At 44.0% G+C, this 19,658-nt stretch overlaps 1 protein-coding gene across 2 annotated transcripts in view; it reads left to right on the top strand.

Annotated features, from left to right (window-relative positions):
* Positions 1–19,658, top strand: part of SHISA9 (shisa family member 9) — a 285,510-nt gene that overhangs the window by 243,168 nt on the left and 22,684 nt on the right. For both annotated transcript variants that reach the window (XM_073899486.1, XM_025855644.2), the window contains exon 3: positions 13,701–13,856. In XM_073899486.1, coding sequence (XP_073755587.1) covers positions 13,701–13,856 — 156 coding nt within the window. The remainder of the gene's footprint in view (positions 1–13,700; positions 13,857–19,658) is intronic.

The following is a 19,658-nucleotide window of genomic DNA, read 5'->3' as shown; positions in this document are numbered from 1 at the left end:
ATACATGGAATCGTATAGTATCTGGCATTTTGAGTCTGCCTTCTTTCACTTAGCATGATGTGCATATTAAAAAATCTCTTCCTCTGTCCTCAGTGCTATTCCATTGCATGGATGTAGCTTGTTTATCAGTTTCACCAACTGAAGGACATTTGGTTTGTTCTGAGTTTGGGGCGATTATGAATGAATCCACTTTAAACATCACACAGGCTTCTGTGTGCACATAAGTTTTCATTTCTTTTGATTAAATACCTGGGAGTGGGATTGTAGAGTCTGATTCTCAGCATATGTTTAACTTTTAAAAGAAACCGTTATACATCTTTTTCCAAAGGGGTTGTAACATTTTGCGTTCCTAGGAGCAGTGCATGAGAGTTTCGGTTGCTTCACATCCTTGCCAGGATTTGGCATCGTCAGGCTTTTAATTTTTCTTTTGTTTTTGCTATTCTTCTAGATAGGTAGCAATATCTCATTGTGGTTTCCTTTTGCGATTTTAAGGGTTTTTGTTTGTTTGTTTGTTTGTTTTCGATCTTGATAGTACTTTTTAGGAATTTGGTATAGGTTGGGTTACTATAAGGTAATTTTTATCTTGAAACAGAGATTGTCTCAGATCACTGCAGGTACTTGTAATTTTACGTGTATTACAGGGAAGTCATTTACCTGTCCGTCCCTGCGCCACCCCCCCCACCCCCCGGAAGGACTATGATCTTTTCAAGGGCAGCAGTAGGTCTTATCCGTTTGTCTTTCCCCCATACACAGAAAGATGCCTGGCCTAGGATTGGCACATGGTTGATCATTTGATAAGTGGGTTATTCATTGAATGAATTTGCTCAACCTGCAATTAGAAAGGATTTGGTTTAATCAACAATCACCACTTGGAGCATTCTCAGAGGATAAAAATGGTTAGGTTGTTTTTATTGGGGCTTGAATGTCTTTAAAATGTGGAAATATTATGGGGAGAAAGACTTAACATTACAGAGTCTTACATGTGCCAAATATTAAGGTCAGTGCTTTCCAGACGTGTCTCATTTTATCCTATTCTGGACTCTGTTGTAGCTCATCAGCTAGTATGGAGAAAGAAGCATTGGTTTTGGATGAAGCTGACTTTGTCTCTGCTGTTTGTGACCTTGAATACGTGGTTCAGAGCCTCTTTTTGCCTCAATTTTTCTCATCTGCAAATTGTGCACAACAACGCCTAGCTTACAGAATTAGGCCTCGGGTAAAGCACTTGGCACGTGCATTTGATTTTCAAATTTTGGCAAAGAATGCATAACATAAAATTTACTATCTTAACCATTTCTAAATGTACAATTCAGTCACATTAAGTATATTAACGTTGTTGTGCGACCGGTTTCCGGAACTTCTTCATCTTGCAAAATTGAAACTGTCAACCCATTAAACACCAGCTCCCCATTCCTGTCCCCCACCCCCATCCCAGCCCCTGGCAGCCACCTCCCCCATTTCATATGCAGTGAACCAGAGGCACCAGAGCTCCCTCAATTTTCTTAAGACCTCATCGCTTATACATTATTGCTGGGGCAGGATTTGAACCCGTGTCTCCTGTCTCTAAATGACCTATTCTCTCTCCATAACCTCACTTGGCTCTCACATGCTCCTCAAGAGGGGGGATTGGCATCCTAAATCACAGGGGAAGCTATTTAGAGAATGTTGGAAGATATGGAAAATGGGCAAAGACATGCTTGTATCTGTCACTGTGAACTTCAGCCGTCCTCTATGTGACAAGCCCTTAAAATGGACTCTCAAAGCTAAGTGGGGGAGATTTGCACCCCAATTCAAGTGGGCTCTTTGGGAGACAAAGTGTATGGGTGATAGGAAATCAGTGAGTACTCTCCTCCATGCATTCGTTCTGTGAAGCTTCAACCAAAGCAGGAGCTGAAGGTCTTTTTGGTGCACACTGAAAATTTCCTTAAGCAACAAGTCACTGGCTGTCTGAGAGTCCTCCAACCCCTGTGTAGAATCATTTCTACTCGAGACTTGGTATAGGATATATTGCAGCCTCCATCCGTGCAGTATCTGCGTTGTGTTACCACCTGAAGGATACATACCCGAGCAGCATAGAGCATCCCTGGTGTTTGGTTAAGCTGAGCCCAGTTCCCTCATTTGTTTTATTGCTCTGCTTTTCTGTTGTTGTCGTTTGCTGTCCCAGGCATCAAATTGTCCAGAAACAAAATACTTAGCCAGGGCACATATAGTCCAAAAAGAAAACAAAACAAAACAAGTTTCAGAGCATCAAAAATGGCTGTTGCTAAGCCAACCCATATAATGCATTTTTTCTTAGCGAAAAACCTGACTTTTACGTAAAGCTCCTTGCATATTGCCTGTCACATAGCAGGTACCTGAAAAAATGGTCTTTTTTTTTTTTCCTCCGCATCCTCTCCTGTGTGTTAGTTAGAATTCAGTTCCATGGAGGAAGCTCTGGGAACTGGGAACGGAGGGGTGGAGGAGATTGAACATATTCCCTGACCTCAGCGGTATGGGAAAACAGGCATTGGGAATAAATAGAAGTATTTCTGTGGCTAAAGAAGCAAACTGAATCCTGTCCCTCTCGAATTGATACACTGAAGTCCTAATGCTCAGTGCCCCAGAATGTGACCATATTTGGGGATTGGGTTGTTGGCAGATGTAAATTAGTTAAGTGGAGGTCATACTAGAGTAGGGTGGGCCCCAATCCGGTATAACCAATGTCCTTATAAAAAAGGGGAATTTAGACACAGACATGCTTGTAAAGAGAACGCCATGTGAGGATGGAGGCAGATATTGGGGTGATCCTTCCACCAGCTCAGGAATGCCAAAGATTGCCCGCAAACCACCAGAGGCTAGGAGAGAGGCATAGGAACACATTTTCCCTCACCACCTTAGAAGGAACCGATTCTACCAACACTTTGATCTTAGCCTTCCAGCCCCTAGAACTGTAAGATGATACATTTCTGTTATTAAAAGCCCCCCTCTGTGGTTATGGCAGCCCTAGCAGATGCTGGGCTGAGGTGCAGAAGTATTTAGGGGAGGAGAGGGTGAGGAAGGTCCCCTGGAGGGTATGATGTATAAGCTGACCCTGGAAAGATGATTCAGAGTCAGCTTGGGAAAGATGTAGGAGAAAAAGGGAAGCATTTTGCAGAAGAAAATAGTATTTTTACCTATGGCTAATTGTTACTTTCCAACTTATTCTAACAAGCTTGGGTATCTAGTTTCTAATCCCACAACACATTTGGACTGATAATAATGAAAGCCAAGAGGACAGGCTGCTGCTTACCACGCAGCTAATAAAGGACTAACCATGATGGAGGGGAAAAGAAAAGTGCCAAGTAGATGGCATTGGGGGGAAGGGGGTGCATGGGAAGGAGAAGAGGACAAGGGGCAGGAAAGAAGCGTTCAGGCCACACTGGGCTATCAAGGGACGGGGCATCCAAGCAGTGGTAGATGGGCTCATGACCTTGACTTTGGGGAGATGGCCTCTGTGCACACAAGACAGCCTTTGGTATTTACAATGACGATGCTGAGCCTTCAGTGGAGAGTTAACCCACCTTGAAGATGTCCCATTTCAGAAGGGATGCCAATAAATGGGCGTTTCTTGAACATGCTCACGATGCTTCTTCCAATTAAAATCGTCCTCTGTTACTGTCTTTGATAATCTCTCTTTCTCAGAACGTAGATGAAGAAGCTCTCCTACCTTCTAACACTGGGTGAGGCACAGTGTCCCTTGTGCCGTCACAGGACTCTGTGTTTTGCTGTATCACGGCACTAACTACACCGGTCTTAAGGGTTCTCCACATCCCCGGCGTGACCCTTAGTCAGTTTCCTGTCCTAGACTATCATCTCCTTGGGGCACAACCTGAGACTTGAAATGAATCTCTGCCCCCCGCCCCAGAGCCTGCATAAAAACTGGCCAGAAGTGAACATTAAATAAATATATAACAACTCCAGTTTTAAAATATTCCCATCCTAAATGGTCAAAATAAAAAAAAAATGTTTTGCATGCTTAGAGATATAAACCCATGGGTAACACAAATGCCTCATTTACCAAAGGTTTTACAATGATATATGTGCATTTTTTGCTCCATTGCAAATCCTTGCTGGTCCCTCTGCCACCAAGATTCAATAAGATGGATTTAATTCTCTTTCTACATAAACCTTTTCTGGTGAGAGCCTAGCCTGCTCTGTTCTCTTTCGACAAATTCAGGGTAATTTTGAGTTGGATTTGATTTTTTTTTTTTTTTTTGCTTGCTTGTGGCCAGAGGAAAAAATCTACATGGTGTTTCAAACTATAATTTTCAGGTTTTCTCTTTCAAAGGATACTGGGCACAAAGGTTTGGAAAGGATAGAAAGGAACACAGAGCTAAAAGCCAGAGCTTTGCTATGATTTCTGTACATGTATTCTCTTTTTTGTTGTTGTTGAGAATTAACCAGTGCTACGGGCCCCTGCAGAAACATCTCCTCCCTATTCTCTCTCATTTGTCCTGTTCTGAGACAACTGAATGATCTGGAATATGTCCAAGAATCCCGAGTCCAGGGAGGGCCTTAGGAAAACCTCTCACTCTCTTTTCGTGGCCACCCCATCCTGTCATTTTTGCTTCCTGGACAACTGCAGGCAATAACGGTTTGGTTATACTGTCTCGGATGGTTACTCTGTTTCAGGCGGGATGCTGAGCACTGTGTACATGCTCCAAATCTCATAGCACACCTCCGCCCCCCGCCCCAGAGGAAGCTGCTATGTCCCCATGTTAGAGCTGAAGACTGAGGCTCAGGCAGGTGTTATCACTGATATACCCCAAGATGTTATTGGCAAAGGGAAGAGCCAGAATTTGAATCCAGAACTGACTGAGTCAAAATTCCATTTTTACTTCATTATGTCATGGCAGATGCTGCTGCTTGTGGCTCTGGGACCACTCTGTGGCAGCGAAGGTGTGCCATCAGGCACGGAGAGTATGTTGGGGAGAGTGGGCCTGGAGAAACCTGGGCAGGACCAACATGGCCTCGCCGTCCGGGCAACCTCTTGGGTGTTGAAAAAATGGGAAAATTTGTTGAGTTCCTCTAATTAGTAGGTGGTGCAAGAGCTAAGACTTGTCCACCAAGCAGAATGTCTGGCACACCGCAGATGCTCAAATATATGAGGAGGAATGGATGGGTGAGCAAGATGGAGAGGTCAGAGCACAGGTGCATTCCACAAGGCAGTAAGGGATTCTCAGGATGGGGGCCGGGGGGAGGCCCGCTCGTTCCCTCGGTTGTAACAGTAAGTTCTGTTCTCTGGATGAAAAAGGAAACAAGAAGACATAGATCTGGCCAGTGGTTTACTGATCTGAGTGGGAAATTTTATAAGAAGGAATATACTCAAGACAGAAGTACATAGAGGACGCTCAATGCCGAGCCTCCAGTTTCTTCCTGTCCTTGCTACAGGCTGCTTAACTTAGTGGAGGAAACACCTGTTTTGCCATCAGACAAACCTGGGATCGAATCCTGACAGTTACTAACATGCTGTGTGACTTTGGGCAAGCACCTCAACCTCTCTGGGCTTCGATTTCCTTATATGTAAATTAGGACTGTGATACTTAAATAGGGTTTTTGTTTTTGTTTTTGTTTTTTAATATGGTTAATGTGGTTTTCTATTTGGCCTTTCTGAGTTTGTGACTTTTGTCTGAGTTGGCGCATGCTAACCATCTGCTTGGGAGAGAAAGGAGAGTAGAATAAAGTGAAAGGAAACACTTTCTGCCACCGCGTGGAACCCACTGCCCGACAATGAGAGGTCCTGTAGCAGGATTCCTACTTTGAGGCCATCTGGTATATGTGGGTCCTTGAGGAAGATCAACTGGGCAATCTGGTAGTCGGGTCATACCACTTCGTGTCTTAACTGGCTGAGCTACCCCCTGACAGCTCAGAGCTTCTTCACTTTGAGTGTCTCCCAGAGTTCCAAACACAGCAGTGAGATGAGAGATCCCTGCCCTCAGCATTTCCCTCACCCATCATTCTCCCCAATCAAAGAGGGAAAGTCAAATGACATTCCTTCAGCTCGCTCTCTCTCTCCTTGTCATTTTCTCATTTCCCTAGAATCAGAGGAGGATGGCTTCCCATCCTTTTGCTTCCCTGGCCCACCCTTGACAAAAACTCTGTGGTCTTGCCTACCCAGTCCGGTCCTCGATATGCTAAAGAATGGAGAGAAAGGTATGGGAGGGGTCCTCAAAAAGTTAAAAATAGAACTACCTGCGATCCAGTAGTCGCACTATTGGGTATTTAAAAGACATACACTAATTCAAAGGGATTCATGCACCCCGATGTTTATAGTAGCATTATCTACAACAGCCAAATTATGGAAGCAGTCTCAGTGTCCATCGTTAGGTGAATGGATAAAGAAGATGTGGTATATATATATACACAATGGAAGATTACTCAGCCATCAGAAAGAACGAAATCTTGCCATTTGCAACATGGATGGAGCTAGAGAGTATAATGCTAAGTGAAATAAGTCAGTCAGAGAAAGACAAATACCATGATTTCACTTACATGTGGAATTTAAGAAACAACTCCTGCCCCCCCCCCAAAAAAAAGACCAAAGGAAAAAAGAGAGAGACAAATCAAGAAACAGACTCTCCACTATAGAGAACACACTGACGGTTATCAGAGGGGAGTTGGGTGGGGGGATGGGTGAAATAGGTGATGGGGAATAAGGAGTGCACTTGTGATGAGCATTGGGTGATATGTTGAATGATATGAATGAATTAGGAATTGTTGAATCACTACATTATACATCTGAAACTAATATAGCACTATGTTAACCTACTGGAATTTAAAATCTAAAAAAAAAAGAGAGAAAGGAATTAAAAAAAAAACTTTCCAAAGTCAGTCATGTGACTTAAAATTGTATTATTGTCTGGCTGCAAAATAATTTTTTGAATGTCAGAAGTTTGAATTTAACTCCCTTAGAGCCAATAAGGAAGTGGCCAAGAGCACAAATTCCCGAGTCAGAAGGCTAGGTCCAAAGTGTAGCTCTGCTATATGCAAGTGGTATAAGTTTGGGCAAGTTACAAAGCCTCTCTGTGCCTTGATTTCTTCCTCTGCAAAATGGGGTTAATAATAGTATCTCATAGAGATTCTTGGAATGATGGGATTAGTTCTTATACAGAATAGTGCCTGGTACCTAATAACACTTCTTTGTGTATTATGTATATAAGTGTGTCTTCACCATCTTCATCATTAACTAATTAATATCACCATCATCATTTTTCTTTGTGTTCCTTCTGTAATAAATCCTAATTCCCCAGCCTTACCCAGACATGTGAATGTCATGCCCATCACGTATGTAGGAAGACAGAAGAGAAAAACACATTAATAATTTGAAAAATCCATTGTCCTCAAGACTGTGCTCTAGGTGATAAAGTTGTTTCCCATGGGGATCTGGGGTAATAATTCTGATATCGATAGACATGTATTCTGGACTTAACAACTGAGTGAACGGATAGTGGATATTGGGAGCCATGTTTCTTATTGTTAGAGTAAGAGCTTACAAATAAGCAAGAGGAGGAGCCTAGAATGATCCATGTGATTAGAGTTAGAGATAGCAGGATGAACTCATGTTTAGCTTAAGGTAGATACAGATGGTTGCATATACAAATATTTGTAGACACCTGTACATATGAATTAGTACACACACATAGATTTCCTTACTCTGTCAGCAGAGAGAGACCAGAAGCAATGAGCACACCCAGCACCCAGATCTTAGTTGCTAACACAATTCTACAATAAAAAGAACCAAGGCTCTTTGGAGAGATGGCTGATTCTAGCACTGGACAGGGAATATACAAGATGAACCCAGAGCATCTTGTATCACTAGAGAGCAAGGAGGCTCTGAAAAAGGGGCCATAGGAGCCAACTGGAAGTTTCCAATGGTCAAACCTGGAACATTTTGAGAAAAAACAAAATAAAATAGTATTGGTTTATAACCCAAAGTAATAAAATACGTGTCTGTGTGTCCACAGTGATAAAAATAAATGGTTGAATAATTAAGTGGAGATAAAGAGACAAATCTCCCATGAAGAAGAATTCTAAATAATTTACATAGAAACTCTATACTGAAAGGGGTGGAACATAACTCCTTGATCTTTAAGTATGGGTTGTGCAGAGTGGCTTAAAGAGTATGGCATGGAAAGAGAAAAAATAATAGAATACTTTTTCAGTGGAGAAACTTGACAGACACTACCTCAGGCAGGTGATGAAGGTTAACATCAACAGTGATAAAGCATCATAGTATGTATCCCTGATGGGTGATGATGAGAATGTCACTTTACAGTTCTCCTCACCCAAACCCATAACCTCAGTATAGTCAAGAGAAAAACATCAGACAAATTCCACTCAAGGGCCATTCTACACAATACCTGGCTGGCAGTCCTCGAAACTGTCAAAATCATCAAAAACAACAAAAGTCTAAGAAACTAACAGCCAAGAGATACCTAAGGAAAGGTGATGACTACATTTAATGTGGTAATTGGATGAGATTCTGGAACAGGAAAAGGACATTAGGTCAAAGCTGGGGAAACCTGAATAAATTGTGGACTTCTGTTGATAGTAATTTATCAAAGTGGTTCATTATTTGTAACAAATGTACCATACAACACAAGATGTTAGGGGAACTGGGCCTGGGGTATATATGGGAACTCTCGGCACCATTTATTTTTTAAGATTTATTTATTTATTTTAGGGAGAGAGAGCGAGAGAGTGAGCATGGTGGGGAGGGGCAGAGAGAGATAGAATTCAGTTAGACTCCGCGATGAGCACGGAGACCATCGTGGGGCCCGATCTCACAATCCTGAGGTCACGGCCTGAGCTGAAACCAAGAGTCCACCGCCTAACTGTCTGCATCACCCAGGCGCCCCTCTTGGTGCCATCTTTGCAGTATTTCTATAAATCTAAAATTGTTCTACAATGAAAACCTTATTTTAAAAGATATATTGTCTGTAGATCTCTACCTCATAGGGTTGATGTAGGAATTAAAGGAGATATAGTGCATGAGAAATTCCTTGCCAAGCACCTGGCACATAATGTACACTACACAGAACTACACCGTTTTGACCATCTTGTGCCATTCTGCGCTCTTCTTCCTGTGATGTGCCTTGAAAGACTGGCTATTGTTGCTTTTCTTCCAAGACGAGCCAAACTGGTCCAGTTTCTGATAGTTGTTACTTGTCTCTTCTACACTGAGAAGCCCACAGCATCCTCCCAGTGTTTGCAACTGAGCATTTTCACCTTAGCTGACCCTCTCTGAATTGCATTTATTTTATTTCTGTTCAGTGACTAAGGTATACCACATATAATGGCACTTACACAGCAGGTACCTGGGGTAAGTTAGCCAGATGCTTCCAATTAGAGTAGCTCTATCCCACCCTTCTTTGAAAATGAGTGTTAAATGCGTAAGACCTCCTTTTCTGTCTTTGGAAGGCGAGCGCGGGGACATCATCAACTTCTTGTTTGTTGACTGAGGCTCTTGATGGAAAACAGCATCCCAGAACAGCAAGTCCTTGTTAGTTATTTCTAAGAGTCAGAATGAGTTGCAAAATTAAAATGAGGCAGGGAAAATTTTCCTTGTGGCATTGGGTAGGAAGTACCTTTCTACAGAGGTGAGGTGGGAAAGGTATTTCTCGCCAAAGTGTGTCTACAAGAGAAACTATCCTCCTGAGAGCAAGACATTGTTGGTCCAGTTGGATTCCTTCTATGGCCATGACTATGTAAATTAAAAGATATAGATGATAGATAGATGGATAGATAGATAATATATGCATACATGGACACATACATACATATATACATACAAATATGCATATATGCATATACCTACATATTCTCTTTCTCTCTTACTTTACTTCTTGCCTCTATTGGCAAGGACAGATCTTACCCACTCTTTGCTCTTCCCTCACCCTATTGTTCTATTTCGCTTGGATTCCAAGCTGGGCTGACTTCCCATCTACACTTTGGTTTCTCCTCCTTAGCTGGATATATTTGTACAAAACTCACAGAGAATCTGGGTTGCCAGGTCTGCTCCATCTTCTCATTCAGTGAAATGAAAATAACATTTAAAACACCCAGTCACAAATGTCTGTTTAATAATTCTTGATTGCTGCCCTGAGACTGGGTTTCCATATCTGTGAATATTCGATGCCTGGAAGCGAGCACAAAATGGCTGTCTAAAACGGCTGGAAATTTGTTTCCTGTGGCTCTGCGTGTGATAGCAGGAATGTGACTTTGGGGCAGCCCCATCTCTTCTTTTGTGAGGGATTCCTTTGGTGGGCCATCTTGGTCAGGCCCACTTACATTAAGTAACTACTCACTGCCCTTGAGGTAGCTCAAGACCTGGGAGAAATCATCCAGAAGAATATACTTTATAATAGCACATTAAATATTCTGTTGAATAATATAAAAGGCTGTCCCAAGTGATGAGGAACATCTCTACAGATTTTTTATTTTCTTTAATTAAGTGTTTAGCATTTCCCCTGGCAGGCCTGGAAACAAAATTTGAGCCTAATGGGTGGGATCTAGGATTGAGGGAGCAGGGAGTTGGGAGAAAGGGTGGACTTGGGAGAGGTCAGCTCTTTAACTAGACAGGCTCATGATTGGGATCTACTTCCGGGGTGAAAAAACAGGACTTACCATGAAGACATTAGTAAATTAGCTTATGAATGTCTTTGGGCATTCCCAATCTACTACTGAGGCCATTTGAAATTTCTACTTAATCTCTGTAGAATACCAAGGAGCAATGCCTTTGCCATCTTGACACAACCCCCAGGCCTTTCTTTATAGCCACATGGGCAGCCTCTCCTCTGGTCAGCTTCACTTCCCAGAGGGAATCCGCGTGACAACTACACTAGTCCAAACTCTACATTACAAGGGACAGTAACCCCAAAGCATACTAACTTATTAGAAAGGGGCTTTCCTATCTTCTCAGCTTTCCTCCTGTTGCCCTTATTCCTTCCCAATAAAGAAATACTGCACATGGTAGGTTCAAACTTACTTGAATCCATGACCTCCTGGCTCCTTGACTTCCGAGGTTCCAGAGAGAAAAACTCAGGGAAGCATTCTGATTGGTGCAGCCTAGATCGCATGCTTGCTTCTGGCCCAATCACTAGGAGAAGAAGGAGGCATCGTGATTTGTTCGATTTGGATCACATGCTCATTTCTTGGGGTCCATGCTTCGGCAAAAGCTGTACCTTATGCAACACCTCTTCCATGATTTCATTAAGCTTGGGCCTTCCGGCCCTCCACTGAATCTCAGCCAAAAAGCTATCATGGCAGAAGGATACATCTACTTCCTCACGTGCTGGCCAGAGGCTGGGTTACGTGGCATATGTTTGGTGACCTTCCCATTATGCAGTCGGGCTTGTGTGCGTGTGCAGTGATAAAAAGTGCTCTTCTTATCTCTGTGTCTCAGCAGTGGTCTCCCTGCCTCTTCTCATTTGGGTGTATTGGTTTCTAAAGCCAAACATATTCCATATCTGTCACGGGTTGAATCGTCTAGAAGCAGCACTTGAGAGATGGGTTCAGGTGTATGAGACTCTGAGGGAGCGCTACAGACACACAGACACGGACGCATGCACATGCCCCTCTCAGGTTGTGAGGGTAACAAAATAGGAAAGATAAAGGAGCCACTCAAAGATGGGGTTGCAGTCTCAGATAAAGTCTGGACCAGGGGTAGTTAAATTATGGCCCTTGGACCAAATCTCGCAGCCACCTGTTTTTATAAATAAAGTTTTATTGGTACACAGCCACACCCATTCACTGACATCACGTCTGTGCTTTTTTGCTACAAGGGGCAGAGTTGAGTATTTGTAACAAGTCTGTGTGGCCCATAAAGACGGAACTCTTTATAGTCTGGCCCTTTAGGAAAGAAGGTTGCTTGTTGCAATCCCTGGGAGCTCTGGAGCGCCCACTGCTTCATAAAACCATCTCTACTTTGAGGCAGAGGGCTGGTCTGCGTGTCCTAGTGTCAGCCAGGCTCTGGTTGCCGACCACCCCCGGTGGTGAGGGTGAGGTGCACGAAGCACACTAAACCCAGGGCAGTGGTTCCCGAGAATAACTTCCTGGGTGTGAGGGGCAGCTGTGAGCTGTGTGCAGCCAAGACAGCAGCCGGGAAATGGGCACGCATCCCAGGTAAAGGCGATCTTCCAAGGCAGCACCAGCATTCACCGCCATGTTTATCTGGATCTGTACATGAGCTTCATGAAGCTGGGGAGAACCCGTATTTCCTGCCTGAAACCAAACCATCATCACCTCGTTTGGACTCCACCCCGTCTCATCTTCCCTTCCCTCCGTCCATCCCACTGCTCTCACGGTGAAGGGGAAAGTCTTCACATGGCCTCCTGGGCCCCGCCGGCCTGTCCAGCCCCACCTCCTTCCACTTTGCTCACACTCTGTTCTGCAGCCACGTGTGCCTCAAGGCAAGGGGGCATCCTGCATTCCCGAAAACACTGCATCCCCTCCAATTTCAGGACTTCTGGCCATGCCCTTCCCTCTGCCCCGAACACCCTCCCCAGCGCCCTCCATCTTTACCCACACATAACCACATCTAGACTTCTGGATCTCAGCTCAGAGAATATTCCCTCCAAACAGACTTCTTGAACCTCTCTCCCCATGAACCCCATTCCCTCTAAGTAGCCAATACTTGGTTCTTGTGTCTTTGCATATTTTTTTTCTGTCTTTGCAAATCGCACCACTCAAGCAATATGCATAGATATTCTTTTCTTTAACAAAGATACTATATTATATGCATTACTTTCACATTTGCTTTTTCTCCCTTAACAATATAACCCAAAGGAAACTATCCAGGTTGACATGTATAGAGTTAACTCCTTAAAAAAATATTTATTTATTTGAGACAGAGAGAGAGAGGGGAGGAGGAGGAGAGGGAGAGAGAGGGAAGCAGACTCCCTGCTGAGCAGGGAGCCCGAGGCGGGGGCTCAATCCCACGACCCTGAGACCATGACCTGAGCCGAAATCAAGAGTCGGCAGCTCAACTGACTGAGCCACCCAGGCACCCCTAGGGTTAATTCATTCTTAAACACATTTTTTTTTCCTAACAGCTCCATGATATGTACCAGTCGTGTAATATGGATGTACAATAATTTATTTAAGAATTACCAGCTTCATAGGAATTCAGGTCATTTCTGTGCATGTGCATTTTTGTCACTTTACAGACAATGGTGCAAAGAACATCTCTGAACAAACATCCATGAATCCTGACACTATTTCTGTAGGCTCAATCCCCAGAAGTGGTATTATTTGGTCAAAATGTACCTTCACTTTACGTTTCCAGACACACTGCCATGTTCCTTTCTGCAAATATGGCAAATTGGGCTCCCATGTGAGGTTATGAGACTGGCCAGTTTCCCACATCTTTGCCAGTTTGGTGTCCTTTCCATACTTGTAATGTTTGTCCATCTCTTGGCAAAGGAATGGCTTCTCCTTGTTGTTCTGACTTGCATTTCCATGACTATGATTGAAGTTAATCATCTATTATGTATACATATATGTATATATTACCCATCCGACTTCAGCGGCTTTCCAGGGAGGATCCTGGAGCCGCTTGTTCTGATGTGTCTGTTGCTCTCCTCTCGTGTCCCCGGAGGGCGGGCAGATTGGGACCCGGCGATGGTGGGCATGGGTAGAAGGTCCCGCTCCACCTGTGACCACGCCCTGCTTCTCCTCCCCTGCAGACACGACCCAGATGAACAACGCAGTGCCCACATCCCCTTTGCTCCAGCAGATGGGCCATCCACATTCGTACCCCAGCCTGGGCCAGATCTCCAACCCCTACGAACAGCAGCTGCCGGGCAAAGAGCTCAACAAGTACGCCTCCTTGAAGGCAGTTGGTGAGTGCTCTTCTGTTTCTCCTCTACTTTTTTGCGCTTTTTTTCTCGTTCCCTCTGTTTTCTCTAGTCCTCTCGCTTTTTTCTTCCTACTTCTCCTTTTCTTTCGCTTCTTCTTCTTTCTCAAAATCTGCGTCTCTCTCTGTCTCTTTCTCCATCTCTTTCTCTCTTGGTCTCTTTCCTCTCTCTCTCTCCCTCTTTCTCTGTCCATCTGTCTCACACGTATTCTTGGTCTCTCTACCTGGGGCCTAGGTTGCTGGGAAGCAGAGCCCCTGGGCTGCTGCTTCTCTGACTGGATCGAGTCCTACCTTGCCACGTGGGGCAGGAGGGGTGAGTGAAGGACACATGTGGGGGCTGTTTCCCGGGGAGAAGGACCTGGGGGCTCATTTGGGTCCGACTGACAGCCCAGCCCTTTGGTCGTCCACCATCTGCCCTCGTGAATCCTCAGGGAATCCAGGACACCCGGTGTCCGAATGCCTTGCCCTGTAGTGGGCAACATCCGTCACCCCCGTAGTCACCCCATCTCTGAGAAGTCGGTACGTGCACGCCCCCATCTCACGCAACTTCCACTCTTCAGGATGGGGCGTGCCGCCTGGGGCTTGTGCTAACTGGGCCCTTATCCAAGTGCCAGACATTGCACTGGACCTTTTTATACAACCTGCCTTGCTTTCTCACAGGGATCCAAAGAGGAAGACACAATTATTATCCCAATTTTCAGATTAGGAGACTGAGAGTCAAGGGGTCTAACTTCATTTGCCCCAAATCAAGCAGCCTGTAGGTTTTTATCACTCCGGAGCCTGCCTTCCTGCCTCTAGACTACCACAGCCTAGCTCACACACGAGGGAGGGTGACAGCGACCCTGATGGTGGCCCAGGCTCCTGAACACATCGCTCATGCAAGAGTTCTATAGGGTGGAAGCCGCAGCCATAGCGAAGTCAAACTTTGGGCAGACACAAGACTCACAGACCACATGCTTGCTTTTATTATCAGCTGCTTGTCTTCATGTCTTCTTCCCTCGTCAGAGATGGGATGGGAGACACTTGCTGATCAATTCCAGCGTCAAATATCCTAATTCCATTACACACTGACACCGGAAACCAAAGCCCAGACACTGTCACGTGTCTGTGATGCTTGTGGGGACCCTGGTCCCCCAACATATAGAGGCACAAAACAAGCATCTTGATACTCGGCAGAGGGCCAGGTGTATAGTGGGAACTTGGTAAGCATCGGAACCACAAGGATCTTTAGGAATTCATATTTTTTCCCCATCGCCTAGGACTTCCAGATGGAGTCACTCAAAGACAGGCAAACCAAATTTCTAATACCGAGGGCACAGGTCATGCAGACCGACACAGGCTTTTCTAAATCCTAAGCCCCGCAAGGACTTATATACCAGTTCCCACGTTTCGTGTTGAATTTCTATGCCCAACTCAGCCCTCACGTATACCCCATGACCACAGACTCCCCCTGTTCCATATTGCATGTTTGCACAGCATATGCATCGTAAGCACGCTTAAATAGACTCAAATATTAGTGGGAAGAGCTGAGGGCGGTTGCCTAGGAGAGAAAGAGTCAGGGCGTCTACACCGATGTAGCTGCAAAGCCTTCATACACGGTTTGGTGCCCCCCCCGCCCCCTTCCTGAGCTTTGCATTCAGGTGATAAATGGCGTCTGCTGGTTCTATTTGATTCTTCTTTTGGCATTAAAAAAAAATCAACCCAGACATCTTTTTCCTTTTGAACTGGTTACATTACCCTAAACAATTCATTTCTTCAGCTTAGGCCAAGTGTCTTGTCCCCCCTCAAAACTCAGTAGCTATTTGGGTAAATAACTGGATAGATATTCCCACAATGCTCCTTGATTTTCTCCAGGATTTATACAGGGATCCTGTGCATAGCAAATGTCTGCAGGGCATTGAGAATTAAATTTGCAGTACGAAAATGTATCTTACCCTCCTTAAGTAACTGTTTCTTCCACAAAGGGAGAACTTCTGAAATGGCTGCTGAATGAATGAATGACCTTGTCTTTGGCATGAATCAAAGAATAGCTTAGTTGTAAGGAAGCACCCCTAATCTTCTAGAAAACTCTGAAGGATCGTATTTAGAGAACCCTCCACAATCCTGGATATGGCTGATGTGCCCCTCTTCTTCTCTGACTGTTGTGGGGGTTCACAAACTTCATCTGAGTCACTGATGGTCTTGTGACTCCTAGTAAATGGAGGTCCAGTGGGACTGCCTGACCCAATGGCTTACCCAGGTGTCCAGCATCTGTCTGCACAAATGAAATGCAAATCCCATAATAAATGTTCTTTGAAGGGTTCTTTATTAAGGCATAATTCACACCATGATATGTGGTGGATGATGAAGTGCATTTCATTAGTGAAATCATTACCACCGGGGAGGGAAGTTGTTTAAAAAATTGTTTGCTGTTGAAAGCTCTGCAGCCTCTGATAACCAGACTTATTTTCTAAAAATTTCTAGTAAATAAGGAGAGCCTTGGACAGCCTTTAGGGTTAACTGCCAAGTTCAAAAATACCCCTGAAAAATAAATTTCTCTTGGCGGCTTTAATATCCAGAACATCGGGTAGTTTGAGCCAGTCACTGAGACTCTCTGACCTCAACTTCTTCAAGTGAAAAATGAGGAGTGAAAAGTGAGGAAATTTTAAAATAGAAAATGAAACAATACCACTCATCCTAGTTATTAGAATACCTGTGGGCCATTAAATATGTCCCATCCATTCATTGCCAACCCAGAGAGAAAAGGATGGTGACTGTTGGTTTGGTTTAACTTTTTATTTTATTTTATTTTATTTTATTTATTTTATTTTATTTTATTTTAACTTAACTTTATTTTATTTTAGTTGCTTATTGAAATCACACTCATTCATGTTTAAAGAGAACTCTTTTCTCTCTACAGTTCAGGGATACGTCATGTGACAGCAGAATGGCCTCTGTTCCCAAGGGGTTCACTGCCCAGTTATCGGTAAAATATTAGCACACACTAAGGAAATGTTGGAAGCTAAACCTCATCAGACTCTGTACAAGGAGGTGTGTTTCATTCATTCATTCACTCCCTCCTTATTGAGACACTTACTCTGGTGCCCCTCGATTGTAGGTCCCGTTGAGGCATGAACCATGTCTATCCCATTCATCAGTGCATCCCCAGAACCTCCTACCATGTTGGGGGACTTGGTGAGTGCTCCTAATATGTATTTGTAAAATCAGTGAATAATAGTGTGTGTTGGGCACCACCTCAAGTCAGGAGCATGAGATGATCAGCAAGATGACAGAACGTGGCATGGGCCCCGAGTTTAAGACCTCGCTCAGACATTTATCAAATAATTTCAGAGATTACTTAACATCCTCAGGTCTCCGTTTCTCCCTCTGTAAAATGAAGATAGTAAAAATAGACAGCTAATTGTTTGTTGGGACTATTTAATGATGTAGTGCACAGAATGTGCTTAGCCTGGCACACAGTCAATCCTCAGTAAATACTGCCACATACTAAAGTCTCCAGACCAGAGTTGTTTGTTGGCCATAGTTTTCCTTGAATCTCCAAGGTAGACTAGTACTTGATTAACATGCAGTTGCTCAGCTGTCATTTTGAGGGAGGGAGAGTTTATCCCAGTTTAATGGGAAAGACATACAAGGAAGCTAACTCACACTGAGGATCTGATAAAATAAACAAGCAAGCAAGCAAATAGCACAGGACTCTTCTGAGCTGTCCTAAGGACCCGCAGTCAGCCAGACCTCTTCACTGCCCCATCTATAGCCTGAACAATGAAGTTCCATGCCCAGACATATGGCTACTACAATCTATCACAAAAAGCTCCAGTTTCATCCAACTGACTCTCCTTCCTAAGTCAGAATTGAGGATTTAAACATTTCAGACATATCTTCCACTAAAATTGAAGACAAGAAGTGTGTTTTGTGATAGACTGAGTTGAAATGTAACCTGAAAACTTAATTAAGCCTATGAGTTCCCTGGCTGGAGCCACCCGTGTGGTGGGTAGTTACAATGTGAGAACCCATTTTATGGTTCTTCGTAGGTCAGTGTTGACAAGACAGAGGTGTGTGGGAAAATATCCTCAAGGCTTACCTGATGGCTTAGAGAGGGGTGGCTCCTGCCTCCAGAGCTGGAAAAAGCCCTTGCAAACAGAAAATTGCCCACACGTTGGCATTTATCTCCCATTGGCCCCATGTCCAGTTTTTTTCTCTATGCATCTAAAAGTTAAACTCCTGACCATGTGCCCTTTAGATGCCTCGGTATGACTCTGGCTACTCAATGAGAGAAAGAGACAGGGCATACCAGCATTATCAATAAAATGCCATGATGCCTTCATTTTTACATTAAAATTTTAATGAGAAAATAATTTTTCTGTTGCTATTTGACAGACAAGGGACTATTTTGCCAGAACCATGTTACATTTTCCAATAGCCCTGTTTAAAACTACAGCAACAATGCACTTCAACGTGGCAGGAACTCCCTCTTCCATCTTGCTGTAGGAATCGTGTGTGAAAACCCTAAGTGACGCATGAGCGCCTCAGCCATGGATTGACTTCTACTAGTTTAACTTTGAGGGAGGTCTTGGTCCCATTCTTGCAGGTGGCGAAACTAAGGCTCAGTGTAGTTAAGCAGTTTTCCCAGAGTCACACTTCTGGTACATGGTAGAGCCAAGAGTCATATTCAGGATTATCTGATTCAGAATCCTGTGTTCTTTCTATGAAATGATTCTATCTTCCAGAGAGCAATTGCTGGCATCAAAAGGTTATAACCAGGTCAAAAAAAAAAAAAAAAGGTTTGGGAATACGATTCCCCCATTTTTTGGAGGGAGAAGTTACTAAAATACCGTTTTTCTTTGTTTGAAGTTGAAAGTTTTCCCATGGTGCTGAGTATAATTGGTTTGCTATAGATAAAGTATAACTTACATGTGCTGAAATAATGCAGATCATAATTTTACAATAGTGTGATTGTTGAAATATACATACTCTAGAATAACCAACATCCCAGTAAGGATAAGAAATATTTCATCACCCAGAAAGTTCCCTCATGTCCCTTTCCTCTCAGTGCCTTAGATCCATCCCCTTTTACTAAGTGTTTAATTTTTCACCCAACAGATTTTTATCTAATGTCCACTAGGGGCACCAAGCATGTAGTGGGACCTTCAGTATATATTTGGAAGCCTGTGTGCCATCTGATTAAGTGTCCTTATTTTCAGTGGATTTATGAAAGAAAACTTGTTAGCGCCTTGCCAGAGCTAAGCCCTGTCTTAGGTAGTGGGGGGGAGGGGTGGCCACGGCCTGGGCATGGTTCCTGCCTTCAAGTGATGAACTTCACCTGGGAGTAAGATGGCCTCGTCGGCGTCAGTGACTCTGACTCAACCAGGCTTTTATCCACCCGCAACGGAAGATTTGGGGCCACATCGCTATTTCCAGATGTCAATGACCCTGGCTCAGAGGGAGAAGAAACATCCAATCATCCCAGGCGGGTCTCACTTAATTTTAACTTTGTCACTCTTCTGTCCCGTCATTTCCCCTCTGTTGTGAGTGATGAGGGTGGTGAGTTCATATCCGCAGGGGGAATGTGGCAATTTGAGCGTCCTCTGGCACGCCTGGGAGGCCAACCGGAAATGTTTAAATGAGGCCGGATCTGTGCTCTGTAATCATTCAGATCACACAGAATGTTCCCTGTCACTCCTCTCAGCTGGCAGCCTGATCTCTCTCTGGAAATTGTGCAGAAATGCTGAGGACTTGGGCCTTCCAGGTAGATTCCTAAGAAAGGAAAGGGGAGCTAGTGGCGCGCGCT

The sequence above is a fragment of the Callorhinus ursinus genome, unplaced genomic scaffold (genome assembly GCF_003265705.2).
Source record: "Callorhinus ursinus isolate GAN/ISIS: 27379988/994484 unplaced genomic scaffold, GSC_fseal_2.0 scaffold13, whole genome shotgun sequence".
NCBI classification, from domain to species: Eukaryota; Metazoa; Chordata; class Mammalia; order Carnivora; family Otariidae; genus Callorhinus; species Callorhinus ursinus.
Note: the sequence above shows the minus strand (reverse complement) of the source record. Positions and strands in the feature narration are given on the sequence as shown.